Source organism: Mustela putorius, unplaced genomic scaffold (assembly GCF_011764305.1).
Source record: "Mustela putorius furo isolate JIRA1106 unplaced genomic scaffold, ASM1176430v1.1 tig00003962_pilon_pilon_pilon, whole genome shotgun sequence".
In the NCBI taxonomy this organism is placed as follows: Eukaryota; Metazoa; Chordata; class Mammalia; order Carnivora; family Mustelidae; genus Mustela; species Mustela putorius.
This window is the reverse complement of record NW_025422106.1, coordinates 15,370,932-15,397,485: the sequence shown is the minus strand read 5'-3', so window position 1 is coordinate 15,397,485 and position 26,554 is coordinate 15,370,932. Positions and strand designations below refer to the sequence as shown.

Below are 26,554 nucleotides of genomic sequence, written 5' to 3'. Positions count from 1 at the left end.
GCAGGGAGCCTTATGTAGGGCTCAATCCCAGGATTCTGAGATCATGACCCAAACCAAAGGCAGACACCCAACCAACTGAGCCAACCAGCAGTCCCTTTAGTCTCAATACTTTAAATCTGACAAAAGCAATGTTGAGCATTAAGCTGATATAGAGATGTAGAATATTCAACAGTCTATGTCATCCAACTGCTCTGTTCCCCAACTTTTCACTGGTGAACTGTGTAATGGAAAAGTTACCTGTAAGCACAGGAAAAAAGGAGGCGGCCCACATTCAGCACACTTGATATAAGGCTCCATGAGGTAGGAGGAGCAGCCTCGGCAAGGTGGCTTATCAGAGGGATCATCTAGAACAGAAAGAAAAACATGTTATGATTACCAAAGGGTAAGAAGGTGAAAACCTGCAAATAACTACATAGGTGGTGAGCTCTGCAGGAGACTCAGCTTGTCTTGGAGACAAGATGAGCTCATTCTAAATAAGAAAAAACAAAAACTACATTTTTCTTTCAAGGCAGCTTTGTTCCTTCCTGTAGTAGGATCTACTACTATAAATGGCATTTAAGTAGATAGGACCCCTGCAGAGAAATTTACAAACATAAGCTTTCCCTCCTAGTTATTTTTCCAGGAGAGAAAATGTCACATACTTACACAACACACACATATATTTTTAGATAAAGCAAATGTGACAAATGTTAATGATTGTTGAATGTAGGTAGTGGCCAACTGTACCGTTCTTTCGACTTTTCTGTAAGTTTGCAAATTTTCATAATAAAAAGTTGGGGTGAAAAACTCTTTTAAGTATCTGTTTGCAATATCCTACTACATATCTGACTTGAGACTTAAACCCAGGAAAGCTCCCTTTCTCTCATGGTAAGTAGAGAGTTTAGCTCACCTTCCTATAGTTTCAATGATTGTTACTGTATTGTCTCTAAAATATTAAGGCAAGAAGTAAAATCTAAATTGTCTAAAGTGATTAAAAAACAAAACAAAACAAAAAACAGATACTGTGTGCCTCTCTAGAGCCAAGGCAACCTAGAGAAGTTGCTCAGGAGGAGTTAGGCTCCTGAACAGCAGGAGTCTAAGAAAACACAGGCTTTGAAGGTAGATTAAAGAATTTAATCTGCTTGGCCTGAGGCAGGATTTCTCACATTCTGTAATAGCACTTTCCTTCCTAAAGCCCAAGAAACACTCTTCAGGGCACCTTTCCCTCCTTCAAGTGATGATTATTGTTCTTTTCATTTGTTTCCTTTTTTAAAAATTTCTTTTCATTTGTTTCTAAATGAAGATCTGGAGGAAGACAACAGGGGAAAGAAACATAATCCTGGCAATAGCTTCAAAATAAGTATATAGAACAGCAACTACCCCGCTTCTCCCATTTTAAATTTTGACATGGAAGAACAAAGTTGTTTTAAATTAAATGCCCGATGACAATTTTTACCAAATTACCTTCTTCCTTACATCCTTTTAATGATATAAGCTGTTTTTCTTTCCTCAAGAAAAATATCCATCACTGACCAAAGCAAAGAGCTTTTAAACCCTTACATCAAGAAGTAATTATTTTGTAAATGTAACCCAATTTATAGTTTTAAGAATTTTAGACAACAAAAGCATAAAATCATCCTTATTAATGTTTTGAGTTCCAGCCTTTCTTCAATGGATATGTATGTACATATTTTAATAAAAGTGATACTATACACAATGTTTTGTAGGCTTTTTCACTTGATGATATACTGTCAATATCCTTCATGACCTTACATGTACATCTTCCTTGTTCCTTTTAATGTATGAATAATATTCCATTGTACCCATCAGCTAACCTAACAGTTGTTCCCTAAGAAGGCATTTTGGAAATCTAAGGAAATGCTTTTTTTGTTGCCACAAGGACTAGAGAGTACTACTGGCATTTAGCAGGTGAAGACCAGGGTTGCTAGATGCCCTACATGGCTCAAGACATTCCTACACAATGGGGAGCCTGGGTGGCTCAGTGGGTTAAAGTCTCTGCTAAACTTAGGCCTGGGTCATGATCCCAGAGTCCTGGGATCCAGCCCAGTGTGGGGCTCTCTGCTCAGTGGGGAGCCTGCTTCCCCCTCTTTCTCTGCCTGCCTCTCTGCCTACTTGTGATCTCTGTCAAATAAATAAATAAAATCTTAAAAAAAAAAAAAAAGACATTCCTACATAACAAAGAAGTGACCCATGTCCTGTACAACTTTCAAATATCCTACCAGACATTCAAAGTTGGTGAGAAACCCGTTCATAATTACATAACCGAGAACCCAATTCCATGTTACCTATAAAACAAAATGTTTTTGACAGTTTTAATATATATTGAATTTTCCAGGAAGGCAACTGCATCTACTTCTACAGGAGATTATATCTTGTTTTGTTCAGAACTTTACCAAGAGTTATTCAAGCTTGTGGGATTTCTGAGTCACCAATACAACACACATGAATCACTGTGCTTTTGTAGTAAGATTCACAGTGATTCAACATATGGGTGCAAGCATCTGACTACTTAAGTCATTATGTCTTCTACTGAAATCGTGTCTAAACATATTGAGATACATATTACTTTATAATAAAGTACATTAGTTCATTATTCTCTTTTGTTTATCCTTTGTATTATAGTTAGGGCATTATTATTTGTTTCTTTGACATCATGGGTATAGATGTGTTATATTATCTAGGCATTTTGTTTCCAAAGAGTAAATGGGCTCTAAAAATATTATAAAAGGAAAACATGGGGTCTCGTATGGTTGAGAACAACTAATCAAATCTGTTTTCTACTGGTGGGCATTTATGTTGTTTCTGATTTTTCACTATTATGAAAAATGCTGTTGTGTTCCTTGGAATATGTATTTTTCTAGAACTAGAACTGTTGAACATACCTATTGATACACACAGCCAAACTATCCTTCACAAAGATATTCTAGAGTAAGGAAAGGCTTTTTAAAAAATCATCATTCAAAATCTAAAGGCAATGAAAAATTAATAAATTTGATTACACAACACAAACAAAAAACTTCCTTGGCAAAAAAACACCATATGCAAGATAAAAGGGCAAATAAGCTATAAAAAAATATTTGAAAGCATATTACAGATAAAGGGCTAAAGTTCCCAATATACAATGATAAAAACTTAAAAACTGAGGGGAGAAAAAAAAGAACAAAAATCCTATTGCAAAAGAAATGAAGAGATAATTAGAAAAAAAGAGAAAGACAAAAAAATGGCCCTTAAACATATGAAAAGACACTCAACTTCACTCATAAGAGGCAGTTACACAGAGATATAACTTCTCACCCATCAGACTGGCAAAAACTCCAAGTCTTAATAATATTTTCTTTTTTTTTTTTTATTTTATTTTTATTTTTTTTAAAGATTTTATTTATTTATTCGACAGAGAGAGATCACAGGTAGATAGAGAGGCAGGCAGAGAGAGAGAGGGAGGCAGGCTCCCTGCTGAGCAGAGAGCCTGATGCGGGACTCGATCCCAGGACCCCGAGATCATGACCTGAGCCGAAGGCAGCGGCTTAACCCACTGAGCCACCCAGGCGCCCCTTAATAATACTTTCTTAAGTAAGAATGTAGAGAAAGAGGCATTCTCATATACTGCTGATGGGAATGCATTAGAACATTACCTGGCATTAAAAAAGACTACCTAAATATATCCAAGCCCTGGAGAGTAGTTGAACAAACTATGGAGTACCCCCACAATGTAGTACTACACAACTATTAAAAAAAAAAAGGAATGAGTACAACCTTTACAAACTAAAACAGTATTTCCAGAAGATTCTATTAAGTGAAAAAAAATTTTTTTTCAAAAAAAGCACACGTAGCATGCGCTATGCGCTCACCTCATCCTGTACAAAATGGGAGGAAAACCCCCAAACATAGGTGTGTCCGATTATCTTTGCAAAAAGAAATATAGGACAGTTAAACTAGAGAACAATGAAGTTGGATACCTACAAGGGTTTGGGGGAGAGGGAATGGAATGGAGTGAAAGAGACATAGGAAGGAGTAACAATTCTCCAAATACATCTTTTTCTACAGTTTTGGCTTTTGGAAGTGTAGTTATGTTCCTTGAATTTAAAAAATTGAATTAGTAAATATAGAAAGGAAAAACTGAAAGCAGTATGAACAGATGAAATTAATAGTATTTCAAAAGAACACTATAATCACACTAAAAAGGAAAAAAAAGTCTAAACAGCTTATGGACATTTAACAATATAACTTCAGTCTTCAATGATGCTAACAAATCCTGAACTTGTTGAAGGAGGTCTGTTTCATGTAGTGGTATGTGAAAAGCAACTCTGACACAATTCTGGATGTATTAGAAGACTGTGCTGATGTTGGGTGTCAAGGTTCTCACCAAGGAAAAGACATACAAATAAGGAATGGAGCAAAACAAGAAAAAAGCTTATGAAGATGAACTGGAGGTATCAATGGGAACTCACGATTTCTTACAAGTGTATGTATGGGTAAATATGTATGTATGTTGGTGTATATGTACATAGCATGTATCACAGATATTTCACAGCTCTGTAGGTCTAAGAGCCAAGATACAAAACATGCTAGTAGCAATGACCAGATCTTGGTCTCTAATATCAGTCCTCATTAAAATGAACCAGGGCAGGGCGCCTGGATGCCTCAGTCGGGTAAGCGTCTGACTTTGGCTTGCTTGGTGATCCCGGGGTCCTAGGATTGAGCCCTGCATCAGACTCCCTAACTCAGCAGGGAGCCTGTTTCTCCCTCTCCCTCTGCCTGCAGCTCCCCCTATCCGTATTTGTGTGCTCTCTCTCTCTGTGTCAAATAAATAAATAAAAATCTAAAAAAAAAAGGAACCAAGGCTCCTCAGGGGAGTGGCTGATTCCAGGGCTGGGGCAAGGAAGATAAGAGATGTACCCAGAACATGCGGCCAAAAGGTAAGGAGATGCTCAAAAAAGTGATTGGTGTTATTAAGGACGTAGGAGCCAGAATAAAGGAAATTACAGAGGTCAAACTGGGACAATCTGAGAACCAAAATAAGTATGATAATGAATTATAAACCCTTGAAAAAATAGGAATTCGCATGTCCACACTTACAATAAATACATCAATGAAATAAGGGAGACTGGTCTCTTGATTATATAATCAAGAAATTATATAATATGTATTATATATATTACACGTAATACATATAGCTGTATAACATATATAATTCTGTAAGTGCTAAGCAGGAAATGTGGAGAGTGCTGGATTTGAAAAAAATCATCATTTTGCATGACATTAAAGACTGGATTAAGGGAAAATCATAATGGATATTAAATCCTGGGAGAAATTTTGATGAGGAATGTGGTACTTAATGGCCTGAAAGTGTATCCTTACACTTTTTTTAAAAATTTATACCCAAGGGAAAAATACAAATTATACAGTGAAGAACTCAAAGAGACACCATAACTGGGTCTTCAAGATGATTATCACCAATGAGGTGTAGAACAAGACCAAACAAACCTCAATAAAACAACAACAAAAAAAGAAACTTCAATTTAAAAAAGGGGGAGAGAGGAAAAGCCTGTCTTCTTCAAAAGTGTGAATATCACTAAAGACAAAGGCTGTGGAAATGTTTCAGTTTAAAGGAGGCTAAAGAGGGCGCCTGGGTGGCTCAGTTGGTTTAAAGCCGCTGCCTTCCACTCAAGTCGTCCTGCATCAGGCTCCCAGCTCTGCAGGGTGTCTGCTTCTCCCTCTGACCTTCTCCCCTCTCATGCTCTCTCTCTTAAATAAATAAATAAAATCTTTAAAGAAAAAAAAAGGAGACTTAAGGTTTTTTTTAAAGATTTTATTTATTTATTCGACAGAGAAATCACAAGTAGGCAGAGAGGCAGGCAGAGAGAGAGGAGGAAACAGGCTTCCCGCTGAGCAGAGAGCCCAATTAGGGGGCTTGACCCCAGGACCCTGGGATCATGGCCTGAGCCGAAGACAGAGGCTTTAACCCACTGAGCCATTCAGGCGCTCCCGGACTTAAGGTCTTAAGGCTTAAGGTAAGACCTGACTCCTGACTGTGTCCTGTCTTAGAAGGAAAAAAACACCATAAAGAACATTGCTGAGTCAACTTACAAAACTGAATGAACTAGATGGCAGATCGGATAAATCTATTTCATGTTGATGTTAAATTTACTAGTTGGTAACCCTACTGAAGTTAAGAAATAGAATATCCCTATTCTCAGGAAATAAACACTATAATGCTTAGGGGTAAAGGACCATGATATATGTCCCTTACCATTAAAAAAGATTCTGGAGAAAAAAAAGGGGGGTATCCATATCTACTTACACATAAAAGAACATATAAATACATATTATATACAGTCTATATATTTACAGAGAAACAAAACACAAAAACGGAGTAAGAAGTTAATAAAGGGCCTATGGGGATTTTTTTGTATGATTCTTATTCTTCCAACTTTCTTGTAATTTGAAATTATTTCCAAATAAGTTAATTTTTTTTTTTTGTATTTTAAAAAAGGGAATGAGAGTGGTTTCAGTTTACATTTTTAGCATCAGGAAAATTCATTTCGGTTTTCTCCATGTGTAAAATGAGAGATTTGAACTAGAGGTTTTGAAGACTTCATTCTGTCCTAACTTTATATAGATATGTGTGATGAGAGAGTAACTATGAGGTTCTTTAAGAAATTGGTGAAAAGGAAATACCCTAAAAAGTGGCTTTCTGTTTCTTCTCATTGGAACACTACTAACATCTAACAATAGAATTTCTATTTCTGCCAAATCTCTTATCATCAGAAACAAAAAAAAGGCAGTGTATTTTTTTCTCCATAGCTATGGCTGCCTGAATTTATTTCACATACACAGCATAATTTTCTGCATTACTATTATAATACTGTGGTTCACTCTTAGAGCACAAATTCCCCCTAAAAGGGAAAGAGTAGAGAAGCATGTCTTTTGTTCTACCACTTACTTAATTTTTTATCAAGACATCTAAAATGTGTTATTGGTTCTAAAGAGAAATTCAACTGCTTTCTTAAATTAAACTGTAGGTTAATCATATTATGCCTGAGCATAGTTTTCTTACAAGACCTAGGATTATATGTTTGTGTCATGTGCTTAGTGGGCAATCAATTAAGTATTGGTTAATTTTATTTTGATTTGATATTCTTATTCCTTTAGGATTAGATTCACAGGGCTTTAACTTCAAAGTGCTTATTTTTCTTCTTTGATTAACTTCCACTTGAGTTTGCTGTTAATATTCACCTGGGACTTGTTCCCACTATACTTACTGCTAAAGGAACCCAAACGGTCCATTCCCTAAAATTTGCAAACAGTCTTGCTTTGATCTTCCTCAATGCAGCGCTTCTTCAAGATGTCAAAACTGGCCAACACATACACCAAAGTTTGATGACCCCTGTGAACAAACCAAAGTGGTATATAGATCAGAAAATAAATCAAAGGGACAAGATGCAGAGAAGACAATGCAACATATTCAGAGCTACCACATCCTAGCTTTGTAATGCTAAGCAAATTATTTTATCTTTTTAAAAATTTCGTCTTATGGGTTTTTTAAGATGTACTTATTTTAAAGAGAGAGAGAGAGAAAGTGTATGGGAGAGCAGCAGGAGGGGCAGAGGGAGAGAGAAAATCTCAAGTAGACTCCCCACTGATCACAGAGTCCGACACAGGGCTGGATCCCAGGATCCCAAGATCATGACCTGAGCCCAAATCAAGAGTCAGACACTTCTGCCGTCGACTCAGGTCATGATCCCAGAGTCCCAGGATCAAGCTCTGCATTGGGCTCCCTGCTTGGCAGAAAGCCTGCTTATCCCTCTCCCACCCTCCCTGTTGTGTTCCCTCTTTCGCTGTGTCTCTCTCTGTCAAAAATAAATAAATAATTAAAATCTTAAAAAAAAAAAAAAAGAGTCAGACACTTAAATCAACTAACCCCCCAGGTGCCCCTGTTTTAAGTAATCTCTACACCCAATGTGGAGTTCGAACCCATGACTCTGAGATCAAGAGTTACATGCTCTTCCGACTGAGCCAGCTAGGCTCCCCAATTATTATTGTCTTTATAAACCTTGTGTCTCCCTCTGTAAAGTGGGGATGAAAAATAGTATCTAAGTCCTTATTAAGATTAAATACCAAAATCCATATAAATAAGACACAGTGGTACCTGGCTCTCTATAAAGGCTACATACCTCTAACAAGCAACAATTGTTTTTCTCTATGCATTATCACTTCTCTCCTTAACCCTCTTTCCCTTGAGAAACTGACTCACCCACATTTCATATGGTTCTGGTAGGTACTGTATACCTCACCCTTATAGCTAAAGTAGCCAGATCTCCTGTGAAAATCTTAATCATGGAGCGCCTAGGTGGCTCAGTCATTAAGCATATGCTTCCACTCAGGTCATGATCCCAGGGTCCTGGGACTGAGCCTTGTATCAGGCTCTCTGCTCAACGGGAAACCTGCTTTTCCCTCTCCCACTCCCCCTGCTTATGTTCTCTCTCCTGCTGTGTCTCTGTCAAATAAATAAATATTTTTAAAAAAGAAAATCTTTTTTTTTTAAAGACTTTATTTGACAGAGATCGCAAAGAGGCAGGCAGAGGGGGCGGGGTGGGGGGGGGGAAGCAGGCTCCCCTGTAAGCAGAGAGCCTGATGCGGGGCTGGATCCCAGGACCCTGGATCTTGACCCAAGTCTAAGGCAGAGGCTTTAACCCACTGAGCCACCGAGATGCCCCAATAAAAGAAAAATCTTAATCTTGTGTAAGACATACAAGGACAGAAGTCAATTGGAACCCAGTCATTCATTAATCAAAGAATTTGGTCCATGAGCTCTGGCTATTGAGATCCTCATCCCCAAGGATGGCCCAACTGTTTGGATTTTTTTCCCATTTCTTTATCTTTCTAATAATACTTTAATACGAATGACCTTCTATTACTAGAAACCAAGGAACCCTATGACGACAAACGTTTGGTCACTTACTCTTTGAACAAATACTTAATGTTTAAACAACAGTATAAAGTATTTTCTTGAAGGCAGAAATGAAGTCATACTTCACTCTAAGTCAAGAAAACATTTCTCCTTCTATGGTCCCACAGCTTCTTGGCTATCTCTTTTCTGGCATCCCATTCTACTTTGTGAGGATTACTTCTGAATGCATATTTTTTCCCATATCTAGACTAAATGAAAGCAGGGACTACTATCCAATACACATCTGTATGCTTCAAAGTGCCAAACACAGAGAAAGAACTCAATAAAGAAAACGTAATGGACAAATGTTAATTTCACAAAAGGTGAATTCATCTTTAGTTCTCCTGGAGTGACTTCTTCCACCAGGTACTCTGAGCTTGGGGTATAATTCATCCTTAAGGCTATATGACATTCAGATAACATGGCTATCAATAAACTTGTCTTTTCTTAAGTGGGCTGGGATAGGAATGGTTCTCCCCCTGCTCTAGTCCCAGGAAAAGTTAGTCTCTGAAGAAAAATGGGTTTAGCAAAAGGTATTATGCGCTCTGTAATTTTAAAAAAAGCCAAAATTTGCTGAACTTTCCTCATTTACTCTGGTACCGCTTACTGTATGTGGAATATCTCCAATTCTTCACAACCTTCAGGCCTGCTGCTTTTTTAAAGAAGAAGTGAAGTTCTGAAAGACTGCTACTTGCACATGTCTTAAAAGTAGTGAGCAGCAGCGACACTTCAACAAAGGTTAAAGAGATGGTTAAGGGGCGCCTGGGTTAAGTTGGTTAAGCAACTGCCTTCAGCTCAGGTCATGATCCCAGCGCCCTGGGATCGACTCCCACGTCGGGCTCTCAGCTCCATGAGGAGTCTGCTTCTCCCTCTGACCTTCTCCCCTCTCATGCTATCTCTCGTACTCTCTCTCAAATAAATAAAGAAATCATTTTTTAAAAAGAGATGGTTAAGTAAAAAACGCATAAACATTCCATATCATAAGCACAATATTCCAATAAGCAGATTCTTCTTCCTCTCCTTTCTTCTCACGAGAGACATTTCTGACACTGACGTTCATGAAAGGATGGGTGGTAGCTCCAAATTAATCTGCCAAATTCAGAGCCACTGGGACGAGGAAGACAGGCATTCGCTGTGATGCAGGGGACAGGTGTAGGGTTTGGAGATTTGCAGACAAAGCGGAGCTCCTCACCTCGTTCCTTAAGCTGTATGATCTTGGGCAAGTCATTTTACCTGAGTCTCAGTTCGGCCTCAGCTCCAAAATGGAGGTGAACTACCTAGTGTGTAAGGCCGACTTGAAAACTCGAAAAGTAACGTCGGGCAGGAGCAAAGACACCAGGGCGTCTGTTCCCAGCGTAATTAGGCGCGCCACCGCAGAGACAAGAATCCCGGGGCTGGGGCCGCGCGGGGCCGCGCAGGGCCGCCCAGGGGGCGGGGCGCGCTAGGCACGCCGCGGGGCGGGACGGACGGGTCAGGCCGAGCCCGCGCCGCCCTCCCCCAAACGCGGCTTGGCCCAGCTCCGCCAGCTCGCCCGCCCGCGCGCCGAGTTTTCCCCCGAGCCCGGGGTCCGCAGCCCGCCCCTGTCGCCACCGCCCCTCGCCGTCCACATCACCCCCTCGGCCGCTAGAGGGGCTCGCGCCCCGTCCCCACCCGCCCCACAGCACCTCGTGCCTCACCTCGCCGCGTCCCCCGCCTCCGCGCCGAGGAGCCGCCAGCCGCGCGCGCGCCCGGGGGTACGTGCTCGCTCTCGAGCGGCCCAGGCGCGAGCGCGCCGCCGCCCCTCCCCGGCCCTCGCGGCCCCGCACTGCCGCCCCCTCGGCCCTCGGCCCTCGGCCTTCGGCCGGCGCCCCGGCCTTGCCGCGCGCCCGCCGCTGTTCTCTGGCTGAGGCCCGGGGGGTAGGGCGGATGGAGCAGCCTGCCTGACTTGAGTCCGGGCAGCAGTCCCTTTGGCGTGAGGCGCGTTGCCGGTCGCCAGAGGCTTGCCAGTGCGTGGCGCCGCCGTTCGATCCGCTCCAGAGCGCGGTGAGGTGGAGCGGGCCGGTACCGTCCTGCTTTTGTGTTTCTGACATTCCCACTCCCCCCTGCCCGCCCCTGTGGCCGCGAAGGCAGCCGAGGCCGAGCGGGTCTTGTAGTGGGGCTCGTGGATTAACCAGACTGACTGAACGGTGTGAGGGTAAACAGGGTACGTTTTATTCAGACGCTTCTGGAACGTGGAAATTCTCTTCTTTGGGAAGAACCATCCCCTCTTTGGGCTTCAGGGGCCCAGACTGAGGCGCAATGATGAGAGGATGTGGTGGTCCACTCTGATGTCAATCTTGAGGGCTAGGTATGTCCCAGCATCTCTTATTACTACTACTAATTACTGTAATAGCTACCATTTGTCGAGTATTTATTGCATGCCAGGCATTGTTACAAAGGAGGTGACATCCATGGTGTCATTGAATCTTCAAAAACAACCTATGAGGTAGGCACTATTATTGTCCCCATTTTCCAGGTGAAGACATTTCGGCTGGCTTATGAGTGACTTGGGAACACACGGCTGGGAAGTGTGGGGAAGGGCACTGAAGCCGTGGTTATCGTCCCCATGAGGCTCCTACATCTATTTAGAAGTCTGTCTTTCATAAATTTTGCCCAACTTCTCTTTAAATTCATTTGCATTTTCTGCTGGTGTGGCCTCTTGATTGATCTGTTAATATATGAAGGCTACAAATTCGTTCTGAAAAATAATCAGAAAATTCACACAAGCGAAAATTCACCCCAGCTCCCACTGTATTGATTAAACAGTTAACGTTTTGGTATACTCTTCCAGACATTTTACTATGCATCATGTCAGTAGCTCTATTATAGCGTAGTTTTACATTTGCTGTATCCCGAAAGTCTATTTCGTCATTTAGTCAACAAATATTTAAAGAACAGACCCTGTTCTAGGTGCTGAGGACTCAGCAGCAAACAAAACAGTCTCTGCCTCATACCATAGTGGGGGGGATTGACATGAAGCAATACACATACTACTAAATAAGAGGTAATTCCCCGGTAATGTGTTAAGTTTTATGGGAAAAAAGATAAATCAGAATAAAGGAATAAGAGTGATGTGGGCCTGGTCTTTTAGATGAGGTAGACAAGGGAAGCCTCCTAATTGAAAGAGTTCATAACCAGAAACCTAATCGTTAAGGGAGGCAGCACGTGGATTTCCAGAGGGAAACTAGGAGAAGAGAAAGAGGAATTGCAGTGGCCCTGAGATAGGGACTTGCTTGGCCTGTTGGGGAAGAAGTAAGGAGACAAGTGTGACTTCAGCACAGCAACATAGTGAAATAAGTTGCGAAACAGGCAGAAACCAGATCATGCATCATCTTGTAAGCCACGGTTGGACTTTGGATTTGGGGGGAGATATGGTAGAGTACCTCACAAGGGTTGAGAGCAAAGGAATAACCAGATTTCTTTCTTTCTTTTTTTTTTTTTTTTTTTGACTGAAGGAGATTTGGTTTTAGGGTTTACCAGTTTGGAAAACATTTTGCCAATGAGTGTGGATTTGAATGTTAAATGTTTTAGAGTAGGTTCCTTGCAGAGATGGCTCATGAAAGATTCCTTAGTGTGTGGTGAGAGAGGTAATCAGATTTATTTTAAAAGGATCACTCTGGCAGCTGTGTGGAGAATAAGATGATAGAAACATTAAAGTTACTTTTTAAAGAAATACTTGTCCTTTTATACAGCCATTGTTCAACAGTCAATCAACACTGATCTTTCACCTACACCTTTACACATCTGCAACCACTCACCTTCTTCACAAAGAGGAGATAGGGTCAGACTCTTGAGGACTTATCTTCATGTCTTTCTCACCTAAACTGAAGTTTTTTGAGACAGCCTAGGGCATATATCTAGATCTGGATGTCATAATTGTCAACAAATTGAATATGAGTCATCAATGTTGTACTATTCTGGAAAAAACAATCCCACATTAACACTGGGATCTATTTGTTAAAAACATAGCATTTAAACACTTGAAAATTACCCTTCTGCTTCAATTGATCTTGGGCCCTCATTAGAATTCTAAGCCCCAATTTAGTCATTGTGCTTAAGAAAGGTGGAGAAATTAAAATGCATAGTGAGAAGAAGGATAACACTGTTTAGGGCAGTTTATAAACTTTATAAACTTATAAACTTTATAAACCTTATCTCATCTGCTAAAGGCTTTTGCCTTTAGCAATGTAGTGGATAGTGGCATCAATTTTAAGACTAGCTACAGGAAGAACAGATTTGGAGAAATTAAATGTTCTGTTTTGGACTTGTGTTTTGCAATTTGAGTGGAAATGATAGATGTAAGAGCTCAGAGGAAAGGCCAGGACGAAAGTTGTATAATTGTATTAAAATTGTTTCTTTGGATGTGTGTCTTTAGACAGAGCATGAGGGCAGGCACTATGTCCTTTCTTCTTTGTAACTTCTGTGCCCATAAGTTCATCCTGGACAAATATTTGTGAAATGAGCAAGTAAAGGCAAAGGTATGGAGAAAGTCACTTAGGCAAAATGTATAAAGTAAAAAGTGAAGAGATCCCTGCTTTCACTGGAGGTCAAGTACCTGAACATGATTTATAAATAGAGTAACCAGAAGTCTCAATTTGCTCAGTAAAATCCTGGTTTATTCTTGTTGTCCCTTACAATTAGTAATATTGTCTCGTTTCACTCTCAGAAATGTCTCAGTTTGGGGGTGCCTGGGTGGCTCAGTTGGTTAAGCGTCCGACTCGATTTCGGCTCAGGTCATGATCTCGGGGTCGTGAGATCAAGCCCTGCGTTGGGCTCAATGCTGGGCTTGGAGCCTGCTTAAGATTCCTCTCTCCCTCTCCCCCTGCCCCAACCTCCACCTCTCTCTGCCTCTAAAAAGAAAAGAAAGGGAAGGGAAGAGAAGAGAGGGGAAGGGAGGGAAGCGGAGAGAAGGGAAAAGGAATGGAAAAAAGGGAGGGAAGGAAAGGAAAGGAAAAAGAAAAAGAATGAAATGTCTCAGGCCAAGGTACCTCCACTTTAAATTAACAGAGACATCACTTCCTCAGGAACATCTTTCGTGACTGCACCCTCTCCCCAAACTCTGGGTTAAGTAACTCTCTGATATGCTTCCAGAGCACTTTGTACTTAACTTGTCATAGCAGAGATGACCAAGTGCCTTCTTTCTCTTCTTTCTAAACATCTATAAAGGAATCTAAAAAACATCTTTTTAATACATAGATAGATAGATACAGGGATATATATAGGTTTGTTGTTTGTTTGAGAAGGAGAGAAAAGGGGGTGGGCATAGGGAGAGGGAGAGAATATTTAAAAATTTTTTTTATTTATTTATTCACTTGAGAGCAAGAGACCATGAGCAGAGGGAAAGGGAGAAGCAGACTCCCCACAGAGCAGGGAGCCCTACATGGGACTCCATCCTAGGACCCTGAGATCATAACCTGAGCTGAAGAAAGATGATTACCTGACTGAGTCACCAAGGCATCCTTGGAGAGAGAGTCTTAAACAGGCTCTATGCCCATCACAGAGCCTGATATGGGGCTTGATCTCACAACCCTGAAATCATGACCTGAGCAGAAATCAAGACTGGGACACCTTAACCAACTGAGCCCCCAGGAACCCCTGAAAAAAACATCTTAAGAGAGAAATTTGCCTTAATAATGTCCCAGATCAGTTTATGTTGAACTAATATTTTGAAGATTGACCTTCAGGACAAATTGATATCACATTCTCCAAGCCCTCCTATTCTTTCTTTCTTTCTTTCTTTTTAGAGAGAGAGCACATGCAAGGGGGTAAGGGCAGAGGGAGGGGAAGAGGAAAGAATCTTAAGCACACTCCCTGCAGAGCGCCAAGCACCATGCAGGACTTGATCCCACGACCCTGAGACCATGACTTGAGTGGAAATCAAGAGTCAAATGCCTAACTGACTGAGCTAGCCAGTGCCCCAGGCCCTTCCATTCTTAATGGAGGAGGTTGGCCTTTGAACTTGAAACCCAGTAGGGAAAATTGTATCCTACTGCCAGGGTCTGTAAGGTAGCTGCCATTGACTGAGTCCAGAATATCCCAACAGCCCCTCTTCAACTGTTAAGCTGCTGTGTTTAGAATCAGAAATGTAGTTTCTAAGCTTCCCTTCCTATGGAAATGATTCTTTATCATTTCTGCTTACTCACTTGTCCTGAATGCTGAAAGAGTTTATAAACTTTATCTCATCTGATATTTATTTTTCCTCTAACCGAGGTGGTTCTTTGTTGTTTGGTATACAAATAGATATAAACAGAGAGTAAAAGTCTATGCTTTCTTCTGGATTTCAACTTCTTCTCCTTTAAGCTCTGAGGTATAACTAGTGCATGTAAGTGAGCCAGAAATTTGGGTCCTAGAGCACAGTCCTTTGCCAATTACAAGGGCTCTTCAAGGCAAGGTATCTTCCTATGATGCGCTCAGAAGAGAGGGTTTCACCCCACAGAAGGCGAGAGCCTCAAGGATTACAGCTCTTAGCTCACAGCTCTGTGAGTTCACACACATGAAGTCACTTTCCCAGAAGCACAGGGTTCCCCTGTGGCCCAGTTCGGAACTGGTTCCAGCCTCCCCAGGTTCTGCTGCTGCCTCATACATTCGAGACCAATTCCTTCCTCCTTCCTGCACTGCCCCCCCCCACCCCATACTCCACTCTTCTTTATCTTTCTTTGTGATCACCCTCGTCCAAGGAGTTAAGGAATCAATCCTTTTCTTTGCAGAAGGTTCCTAGACTGCTTATTTAACCTGATCCCCCTCAACTAGGACCATTCTGCAGAGGAAAGGTGGAAGCACTCCTGCTAATCTATTTACAGAAATGTAAGGTCTATATAGCCATTTCTCCACATGGTGGCATGTCTGGCTTGCTTCTGCGTTAAGGAAAAGGGCCCTAAAGATCTCAGAGGTGAATGAGAGGGGGAAAAATTTCCTAAAGGGTCCTGCAGATCCTACATTACAAAAAAGGAAAAATAAGTCTCAGAAAACCACTTGCCCCAATTCAGCTAATTATGGGGTAGCACAGCCAGAATGAAATGAAAACCAGATCTGACCAAATGTAACTAATAAAATGCCTCTGACTCTTTCAAACTGAAGAGTTAACAGATGTCAGGATTTTCATAATGCCATAGCCATTTAGCAGAGTGTCCATGAATTCAGGCTTTTGCTACCCATCTCTTCTCCCTCTTCCTTATGACTTCTTTTTGATCTATACAAAGTGTAGAATATCTGCCCGAGTCATTAGGCAGGCTTTGGATAGAATCCAAAACATTAGGTGAACTAGGAATGTATTGTTGCTGTGTGGCTTCTGTTTATCCAAAAAATTTAACTACAAAATCTAACTACTACCCTTTACCACCCTCAAGTACTTAGGTGAATTATTATTTTTCTGTGCCTTTTTTTTTTTTAAGATTTTTTATTTATTTATTTGACAGAAAGAGATCACAAGTAGACAGGCAGGCAGAGAGAGAGAGAGAAGCAGGCTCCCTGCTGAGCAGAGATCCCGATGCGGGACTCAATCTCAGGACCCTGAGATCATGACCTGAGCCGAAGGCAGCAGCTTAACCCACTGAGCCACCCAGGTGCCCCTTTCTGTGCCTTTTTTCTCCTCATGTGTAAAATGAAAATTATAATAACTAACTCAAAAGAGTTTTGTGAGGATATGACTATATACATATATGAAATATTTAATTCGTGGTGGGGGTCAAATAAATTATAATTGTACTTCTAATTCTAGAAGTGCTCCATAGGATGACCCTGGGGCTTGTTTAGAAGTTGTAGGGGGCAGTGCTCCACATTAGAATTTTTTTCATTATTTGAATCATATCTACTTACTAGAAACCTGTTTCCAGAAGACTGAGCAATTAAATAGAATTTCTTTTGCTGCTTGCTTCTTTAGTACCTTGGTATACATCAGTAAGGAAGTGTACTTTATCTCACAGGTCACAGAAAAAAATGCATAGTTGCAATCAAGGATGGATAATCCAGCTTTACCTCCAGTGCAGAGCAAACTCAGGAGCCCGTGTCCCATTTACTTAATGTAAATAGTGAACAGACGTAGGCATTGTGAGCAATTAACTATAAGACCGTTCCTTACCATACAGAATGAGTACTTTACTATTATAATCAAATAAAATTTACGAGGTTAATCCGATGCATATTTAATGATATATGTAATTGTTACTCTGCTGCATGATAATTAGGACTTAAATGTTAAGCTGTATCCCTAAATGACTGTAATTGGTTATGTTTACACAACAAAACACATTTTTTAGTGTTTGTCCACTCACTTTATTAATTTTCTAGAATCTACCATCATGCCAAGGACAACAGTTTTCTCTGAGTCTTTACTGTTTATTTATTTTATTTTTTTTAAGACTTTATTTATTTGGCAGAGAGAGAAAGAGACAGCGGGAGAGGGAACACAAGCAGGGTAAGTGGGAGAGGGAGAAGCAGGCTTCCCACTGAGCAGGGAGCCCAATGCCTGGCTTGATCCCAGGACTCCAGGATCATGACCCTAGCTGAAGGCAGACACTTAACAACTAAGCCACCCAGGCATCCCAAGTCTTTAGTGGTTTTTTTTTTTGTTGTTGTTGCTGTTGTTGTTTTAAATTTTATTTATTTATTTGACAGACAGAGATTACAAGTAGGCAGAGAGGCAGTCAGAGAGAGGAGGAAGCAGGCTCCCTGCTGAGCAGAGAGCCCGATGCGGGGCTCGATTCCAGGACCGTGGGATCATGACCTGAGCTGAAGGCAGAGGCTTTAACCCCCCGAGCCACCCAGGCGCCCCCAAGTCTTTAGTGTTTAATCATGCATTTACACACACACAAACACACTTTCAAAATGACACAACAGAATCTCATCCCAATTTGGTACTAAAAGTAGCTATTGCTCAAGGCTTTTTATATATGTTTTCTCATTTTAGTCCTTAAAAACCCATTAAGGGAGGTGTTGTTACTCCCATTTTACTGATGCTCACTAGAGTGTAAACAGGCAGCATAGTAGAGATTCAGACTTCTGTCTCCAACTTGTAGCCACTACTTTATAGAACCTCAGAAGGTGATGAATCCCAACCAAGATATGTAAAGATTTTCCAGGAAATGGACTGGCCCCCGATAAATACTGAGTATGTATAGTATATCCAAAAAGAAAAGGAGTCATTCAAGAAGTAATGGAAGGTTTGAAGCCAATGGAAGCTGACTTTCTGAGTGCCCATTCAAAGAAAAGAGTCTTAGCCAATGAATTTCATGCATAATCACCCTGTTATAGGCTCTGATATTATAGAGACACATATCTGCCTAATGCCATCAAACATCTGAATTTTAGAATTAACCCTGCTAATTCTGATTCCTTAAGAAAGAATCAGTATAGGAGTTAAACTAGTATGCCTCAAGCTTTTTACCATTACTGTCAGCCCTAAGGAGCCTTTTAGACAGTCTTTTTCCGAATTGCTTCCCCCCCGGGAAGTTTTAATACTACAGATATGCCAGATAGCTATCTGTTTATATACTATATGTCTACCTGTAATTTATATATAAAGAGAGTAAGATTTTTTTTTTTGCCCCTCTATAATTAGGTTTGTTTTATTTCTTCCATGGAGTGTGCAAACAATTATGCATGAATAATGTATCTTCCCATACAGGCTTACCTTCAGGTTCAGGATAGGCTAGTTACACATAAAATAGTATTTTTGTACTTATGACAATTGTATTACTAGTTGTAATTAATAAATTGTTAAATTTGTATATAAGCTTGGTTAGTATGAATCTGCTCCTAAATAATGGGACCATTCTCTCTGTGTGGAAAATTTGGGTTTCTAAGCCTGTAAAACAGCCTGAAAGTCCTTCTGACAGATAGCCTACTAGTCTTCTACAAGTCAAACTATAGAACATATCTTTTTTTTTAAAGATTTTATTTATTTATTTGACAGGCAAAGATCACAAGTAGGCAGAGAAGCAGACAATAGAGAAGAAGAAGCAGGCTCCCTGCTGAGCAGAGAGCCCAAGGTGGGGCTTGATCCCAGGACCCTGAGATCATGACCTGAGTCGAAGGCAGAGGCTTTAACCCACTGAGCCACCCAGGAGTCCCCAGAACATATCTTTTTATTTGAAACTTCTAGAACCTTCTTTTTAAAGATCTTATTTATTTATTTGTCATAGAGAGAGAGAGCACAAGCACAGGGAGCAGCAGGCAGAGGGAAGAACAGGCTCCCCACAGAGCAAAGAGCCCCATGTGGGACTCAATCCCAGGATCCCTAAACTGAAGGCACATGCTTAACCGACTGAGCCACTGAGGTGTCCCACTTCTAGGACATTCGTATATGTTCATTCCTTTACCTTATAAATATTATTTGGCCCTACTCTAGGACAAGGACTATGCCAGGTACTAGAGATTCAAGAACTAATAAAATAGTCTCTGCTCTCAAAGAGATGCTCACTGTCCAGGGGCACCTGGGTGGCTCACTTGGTTAAGCATCTGACTTCGGCTCAGGTCCTGGGATCAAGCCCAACATGGAGCCCAGAGCAGGCTCCGCACTCAGCAGGGAGTCTGCTGGTCCCTCTGCTCCTCCCCCTGCTCATGTGCTCACATTCTTTCTCTCTCTGAAATAAACAAACGAAATATTTTTTTAAAAAAGGATGCTAAGGGGTGCCTGGGTGGCTCAGTGGGTTAAAGCCTCTGCCTTCAGCTCAGGTCATGGTCTCAGGGTTCTGTAATCAAGCCCTGCATCGGACTCTTTGCTTGGTGGGGAACCTGCTTACCCCTTTCTCTCTGCCTACCTCTCTGCCTACTTGTGATCTCTCTCTGTGTCAAATAAATAAATAAATAAAATCTTAAAAAAAAAAAGGGTGCTCACTGTTCAGTTGGGAAGACAGATTTGCCTGAAAATGATTATAATACAAGATAATATGTGTTGTAATAGAGATGTTTTGGGTACACTAAGGGCTCCAAGAAGAGATTAGTCAATTGTAGGGAGAATTAAAGTGTAAGTCTCTGGGAAGTGATGAGTTAAGTCTTGGAAAAGAGTGGGAAGGAAATTCCAAGCAGAAGGAACAAATTATTCAAAGGACAGAAGCATGAAGGAGGGTGGCCAGCTTCTCTATATGATTGGAGTACAGAGCACAAGAAAGAAGGGCCACTGTACATGACACCGTACGGGTAGACAGAGGCCAGACCATAGTGGGTTTGACACTTTATTCAAAGGCCATGGAGAGCCAGTGAAGCATTTTGAGTTGGGGAGCAGTGTTATCACTCATCTGAGTTTTAGACCTTAATCTCTCTGGCAGTGATGTGGACTGAAAATAGCAAACTGTGAAAGGCCAGGAGGTTCAGCAGTCTAAGAAAGAAGGTGATGAGAGCTTGAATTAGCATAATTGGAATAAGGATGAGGAAGAAGAAATAGATTTAAGGTGTTTAAAAAGCAATTAATTAGGGCAACTGGGTGCCTCAGTTGGTTAAGCATCTGCCTTCGGCTCAGGTCATAATCCTGGAATCCCAGGTTCGAATCCTGCCTTGGGCTCCCTGATCAGCAGGGAGTCTGTTTTTCCCTCTGATCCTCCCCCATCTCATGCTCTCTCTCTCTTTCTCAAATAAATAAAATCTTTATTTTATTTATTAACAATATTATTTATATGTGTTAATATATTATTAATTATTAATTTATTAATAATGTTATCTATTAATGTCAATATTGTTGATATTAATAGATATCTTATAGATACTATATTAATATATTATTAATATATAAATATATATTAATATAAAATTATATAATTAATGATTATAGATAAATTATTTAGATATTTATTTTATTTGTTAATAATATTAATTATTAATTTGTTAACATTATATAATAATATAATAATATTGATAAATAAAATGTGTTTTATTTATTATATATTTATTAGCGATTAATTAGGGGAAGGGAAGTGATAAATAAGAGGTAAAATTAAAAATGATTTTCCAATGTCCAGCATAGTTGACTAGAGGGACTACTCGCTAAGAGAGGGACCTTCAGGCAAAGAGCGGACCTGAAGGGGAAGGGGCAGATTTTGTTCTGGATATGTTGAGTTTGAGGGTCTGTAGGATGTCCAGGTGAGAGGTCTAGATCAGATATGCAGATTAGGGAATTAGCACAAACTGGTGGAAATTTTTGAAGCTACAGTCTGGCTCAGTCAGTAGAGCATATGATTCTTGATCTCAGGGTCATTAGTTGGCGCTCCACGTGGCGTATAGAGTTTATTTAAAAAATATTCTTTTGGGGTGTCTGCGTGGCTCAGTTGGTTAAGCTTCTCACTCTTGGTTTCAGGTCATGTGATACGTTATGGGATCCAGGTCATGGGATCAACCCCCATGTGGGACTCCACTCCAAGCACAAAGTCTGCTTGTCCCTCTCCTTCCCCTTCTGCTTCTCCTCTCTCTCTCTCTAAAATAAGTAAAATCTTAAAAAAAAATTTTTTTTAATCTTAAAAGTATTACAAGATATGAAGTATGTGTAGGGACAGCCAAACAAATGTATGATTTTTTTCCTGTGGTGACCTCTGAGATTATATCTTCATCATTAACATTTTGTTGCCCCTGGCTTACTAGTGCCATAAGTACATGCTTATTCACCTACTCAGTAACCTAGCAATATAGCACTGAAAGTACATCAAAGAAGATGAATTAGTCAACAATGCCAAATACTACAGAGAACCAAAGATAAAAGTTAAAAAAATGCTCATTGGGGAAAAGAAAAAGTACAAATTATACAAGCATGTAACAGAATAGAATGTATAGAAGAAAACCAAAATAAATATAGGAACTTAGTATATAATAAAGGTGTGCTATTCAATAAATGGTGTAAACAATTGAATAACCATGTGGGAAAAAAATAAGTGTCAATTTGTACCTCACACTGGGATAAACTCCAAATGGATTAATTATTTAAATAAAAATATAAAAATTGAAAACAGAAAATATGAGAAAACTCCTTTAGCATCTTGGCACGGGAAGGAAAATCTAATTATGATTCAGAGTACAGAAGGCATAAAAGCAGAGGTTAATAATTTGACTACACAAAGCTCACAATTTCTGCCAAACAAAATAACACCTTAAGCAATGTCAAAACATAAGTGGCAAAATAGAAAAATTTTTGCAACTTGTATCACAAAAGGCTGATCCTCCTAATAAAAAGAAGTAGATAAGGAAGAGGTCAACCAGTCAAGAGAAATATCAATGAAAGATGTAAATTGGCAGGGCTTATATGTGGTGGTTAAGAGTATAGAGATTTTGAGGTCATCGACCTGCACTGGGATCCGAGCTCTGTCACTTACTAGCTCTGGGACCTTGGGCAAGTGGTTTATCCCTCACTTTTCTCCTCCATAAAATGCAGATAATTGTAGTTCCTTCAGAGGGCTAAGTGAGATGGGGGCCAGGATATGACTCATAGTAGAAGGAGTACACAGAGAAAATCTATTATAAATTTCTAGGATTGGGTCACCTGGGTGGCTCAGTCGGTTAGTCTACCTTTGGCTCAGGTCATGATCTCAGGCTCCTGGGATCCAGCCCGTGTGGCCAGCTCCCTGATCAGTGGGCAGTCTGCTTCTCCCTTTCCCTCAGCCCCTTCCCCTGCTCATGTTCTTTCTCTCCTCTCCCCTCCCTCAAAATAGATAAAATCTTTTTTAAAAAAAAAAAAGAAAAATAAATTTCTAGGATTTGGGAACCTTGAAGGGAAAAGAGTCCGGGAAGAGAACCAGCTCAGCCCCCATCTGTATCACCTTTCGTGAAGGGCAGTTACTTAGGAAATGCCTGCTTATGTCAGACATAGCTCCGGGTCTAGGGACACAATGTTTAAAACAGGCATAGTGCCTACTCTCAATGTAGCTCACCTCTATGAGAGAGGCCTCCGTCAAATGCCACAGGAGAACAATTACAAACAGGTGAATTCCATGGATGAAATTTACACTATTAACCTAGTGGAGTTTAGGAAGTCAGGGAGGACTCTGTGAGCCAATATCTGAAATATGAGTAGGAATTAAATAGGCAAAGAGTAGTAAAGGAAGGGGAAGGTGGGGTGTGGGGATGGAAATGGTGTTGGAGCCACAGAGAACAACATACACTCTGAGTCAAGAAAGAAGGGAGCTAGCCCACTGTGGCCGAAGCTAGAGTAAGGGAACAGTGAGGGGAGATGAGACTGGAGAAGGAGATAGGCTAGACTATTCAGGGCTTTAACAATCTTGTTATGGATTTGGAGCTTGATCCTGATAGCATTGGGAAGCCACTGATTGTTTTTTTAGCAGAGGAGTAACACGATCAAATTTGCATTGTTGAAAAGCCCATTCTGGCTACAGTGTGGAGAACTGCGTATAGATTAAAGAAAGGCAAGAGAGCAACTATGGGGAGATAGAGGCCCTCGTGGTAGTTTAGGCCAGCGACATGCTCCTTAACCTATTTGTTTTCCTAATGTTACTTTAGCAGAAGACAAAGCTTTTGTTCTTACATAACAGATGTGCTTGAAATGTTAGCTATTACTACTATCTACAGTTAGAGGACAAAGGTTGAAACTTAATCCAGTAGGAAGAATGAGCAGGTGGAGGGGAAAGGATTTCATTGAGAGGGTATGGGAATCAGATTATTTCCTACCGGAATAGGAAGGAGGGAGCTGAAGGGGTAAACAGTGGCATCACAACAGAGAGAAAAAGAGGCCATGGTTCCCTAAAGAGATGTTGCTCTGGTACATGGACTGTCTGTTCTGCCAAAGTTCATCTTCCCTGTGCTTAGACAAGTGAAAATGTTGGGCAAATGTACTTTATGGCTTACCCTTGGCTGCTCTGTGTTTCTTAATGGAAAACAGGCCCAGGAGGTTAGCTATCCGTGCATGTTGCAATTCTCTTCAACACATGGAGGCGCGCCTGCGTGGCACAGTCGATAAGCGTTGGCCTTCAGCTCAGGTCATGATCCCAGAGTTCTGGGATCCTGGATCCTGGGATCGAGCCCCGCATCAGGCTTTGTGCTTGGGGGGGAGCATGCTTCTTCATCTCCCACTCCCACTGCTTGTGTTCCCTCTCTCACTGTGCCTCTCTCTCTGTCAAATAAATAAATAAATAAAATATTTACCAAACCAAACCAAACAATCAAGTCATCACAAATGCCTAGGGGAAAAAAAAATCTAAATCATCTTTTTTTTTTTTTTTAAGATTTTCTTTATTTATCTGACAAGATCACAACCTGAGCCAAAGGCAGAGGCTTAACTCTCTGAGCCCCCTAGGTGCCCCTAACTTTTTTTTTTTTTTAAAGTAGGCTCTGGAGCCCAGTGCAAGGCTTGAAGTCTTAATCCTGAGATCAAGACCTGAGTTGAGATCAGGAGTCAGATGCCTAACTGACTGAACCACCCAGGCACTACCCCCTGTCCCCCGCCCAGGAAGATTCATCATAAAAGAAATAAACTGCTGGGGCGCCTGGGTGGCTCAGTGGGTTAAAGCCTCTGCCTTCGGCTCAGGTCATGATCCCAGGGTCCTGGGATCGAGCCCCGCATCAGGCTCTCTGCTCCGCGGGGAGCCTGCTTCCTCCTCTCTCTGCCTGCCTCTCTGCTTACTTGTGCTCTCTCTCTGTCAAATAAATAAATAAAATCTTAAAAAAAAAAAAAAGAAACTGCTATCTGGTATTATAATGTATATAGTTTATAAGTCTTCAAATTCATTGTCTCTTCTGTTGAATGTTTGGTTTTTCTAGAGGACTTTGTAGTATAAGTCGCACTGTTTATTCTTCTTTTCTAGTACATTAGGGAGCAATCATGACCTGAATAAATCCTTGGAGAGTCTTCGGGACATCAACTCACTCTGTAGAAACCATGACACTATACTTCTGAACATATCCTTCTGCATCCCGTTTTAAATTTTAGAAAATAGACTTAAAATAGGACATAATTTTGCTGTTATGTATGTATTTTCCCCCTTTGGGCCAGTAATACATAATGGACTTCACATTTGTTTACATTTGCTTATTTTCATTTATTTTTGCCCACTTTTTTAGAGGCTGAAGTTAGCGACTTTGGCCACTGGGTGGCGCAAATCCACAAGCATCTGACAAAAGTTTGTATATTCCAGCCCAAGGTGCGCCCATTGCTACACTCTACCACATGAAGGAAAATTAGAAAAAAGGCTTTGGGGACCTGGAATCTAAATATAGACACAGATCCAAGTTCTCTAGGAATTCAGATTAAAGGAAATTTCTGGTATTGATGACTGGTACACCAGGTCACTGAATAAGGAAAAGGAAAAAGGAAAGTGTTAGAATAACAAGAAGAGAAAGATGAAGGGATAAAGAAATATGAGAGAGAGGGAAAAAAATAAGTCCAGAGAGATAAATCCAAGTGTTACCAACAGTTCCAGGAAGGCCTCTCATTGGTTTGCATTTACCTGGTGACCAATAGCAGCTTTGATTTAAAGTAAAGCTTACCTCATTTTCTTCTAGGAAGTCAGTTATGCTCCCCTCAGCTATCCATTTAGTGGAGTGACATTATCAGCATATGTTCTGAGTGTCTGCTGTGCACATGGTGCTTTGTCAGGTTCAAAGTAATATAGACGTATACAATGTAACACAGCAACTACAGGCTTCAGGACTAAGGCAGTATACAGAAAGAGGTAATTGCCAAATCGGGGCAGGATGTGTGAACTCCAGAAATAAAATCCCATCTGAGTGTGAGGCAAGGGGGAGTCATAAGACTGTCAACCTGTCCAAAGCAAAGAAAAAAGAAGGGTTCCTGGCTTCTAGTCATAAGTACATATAGCAAATGTACATAAGTACATTTTCCTTGGAAAATGTCTATTTCTGGGCATAAACATAGGGAAAGTGCTTTGGGTCAGAATCTGCTGAACACTGCTCAAAGAGGCTCTAAAATAAGAAGGATAGGGGTAGATGATGATTAGGAGAGAACCATCCTTAAGTCCTCTCTCTGATTAGTAACCCAGAAAAGGAGGGATGCTAATGTCCTCCTCAGGCCTTCAGAAGTCCAGACTATCCTTGGTTGCTTTGATTTTTGAGATCACATGTATATAAATGAATCACAGGTTAAAAATAAAGAAATGGCGGGGTGCCTGGGTGGCTCAGTGGGTTAAGCCTCTGCCTTCAGCTCAGGTCATGATCTCAGGGTCCTGGGATAGAGCCCCACATCTCTGCTCAGTAGGGAGCCTGCTTTACCCACCGCCCCCCCCCCAGCACCACCTGCCTCTCTGCCTACTTGTGATCTTTCTCTCTGTGTCAAATAAATGCATAAAATCTTAAAAAAAAAAAAAAAAGCAATGCTCTTTAAAAAATAAAGTAATGGCAAAACAGAATATAAAACTGTTTTGTATTTTAAGTCTTTATATTGAAGAAAGTTATGCTTTTAACACACAATCGCAATAATTAAAGTGATTCAGCAATACCTTTAAGAGTTTAAATTAGAGGGTTCCTGTGAATGTGCCTTTTCTGTCCTAAGCAATTACCCACCTTAATCTTTGGGCCTATCAGAAAGTTTTAGGATGACTTAAGCCTTTCAAAAAGATAGAATGACTTCCAAGTTTCTCAATGCTAAGAATTGGAAAAAAAGCACAACTTGAAATTTGTGCCAACTGGGGGCACTTGGCT

General features: G+C 40.7%; 2 protein-coding genes across 7 annotated transcripts in view; one reads left to right on the top strand and one right to left on the bottom strand.

Moving 5' to 3' along the window:
- Nucleotides 1–10,725, bottom strand: part of TADA2A (transcriptional adaptor 2A) — a 49,749-nt gene extending 39,024 nt beyond the window's left edge. For 2 of the 3 annotated variants that reach the window (XM_045070188.1, XM_045070189.1), the window contains exons 1-3: nt 10,627–10,725; nt 7,263–7,387; nt 238–344 (exon numbers count right to left, since the gene is read on the bottom strand). In XM_045070188.1, the coding sequence (XP_044926123.1) occupies nt 238–344; nt 7,263–7,287 (132 nt within the window). In that variant the 5' untranslated portion in view covers nt 7,288–7,387; nt 10,627–10,725. Of the gene's footprint in view, nt 1–237; nt 345–7,262; nt 7,388–10,142; nt 10,350–10,626 lie in introns of those variants that run through there. The other variant, XM_004747169.3, reaches the window with a different exon arrangement.
- Nucleotides 10,726–11,099: 374 nt separating this feature from the next.
- Nucleotides 11,100–26,554, top strand: part of ACACA (acetyl-CoA carboxylase alpha) — a 283,911-nt gene continuing 268,456 nt past the window's right edge. For 3 of the 4 annotated variants that reach the window (XM_004747175.3, XM_004747176.3, XM_004747174.3), the window contains exon 1: nt 11,100–11,276. In XM_004747175.3, coding sequence (XP_004747232.1) covers nt 11,239–11,276 — 38 coding nt within the window. In that variant the 5' untranslated portion in view covers nt 11,100–11,238. The remainder of the gene's footprint in view (nt 11,277–26,554) is intronic. The other variant, XM_004747178.3, reaches the window with a different exon arrangement.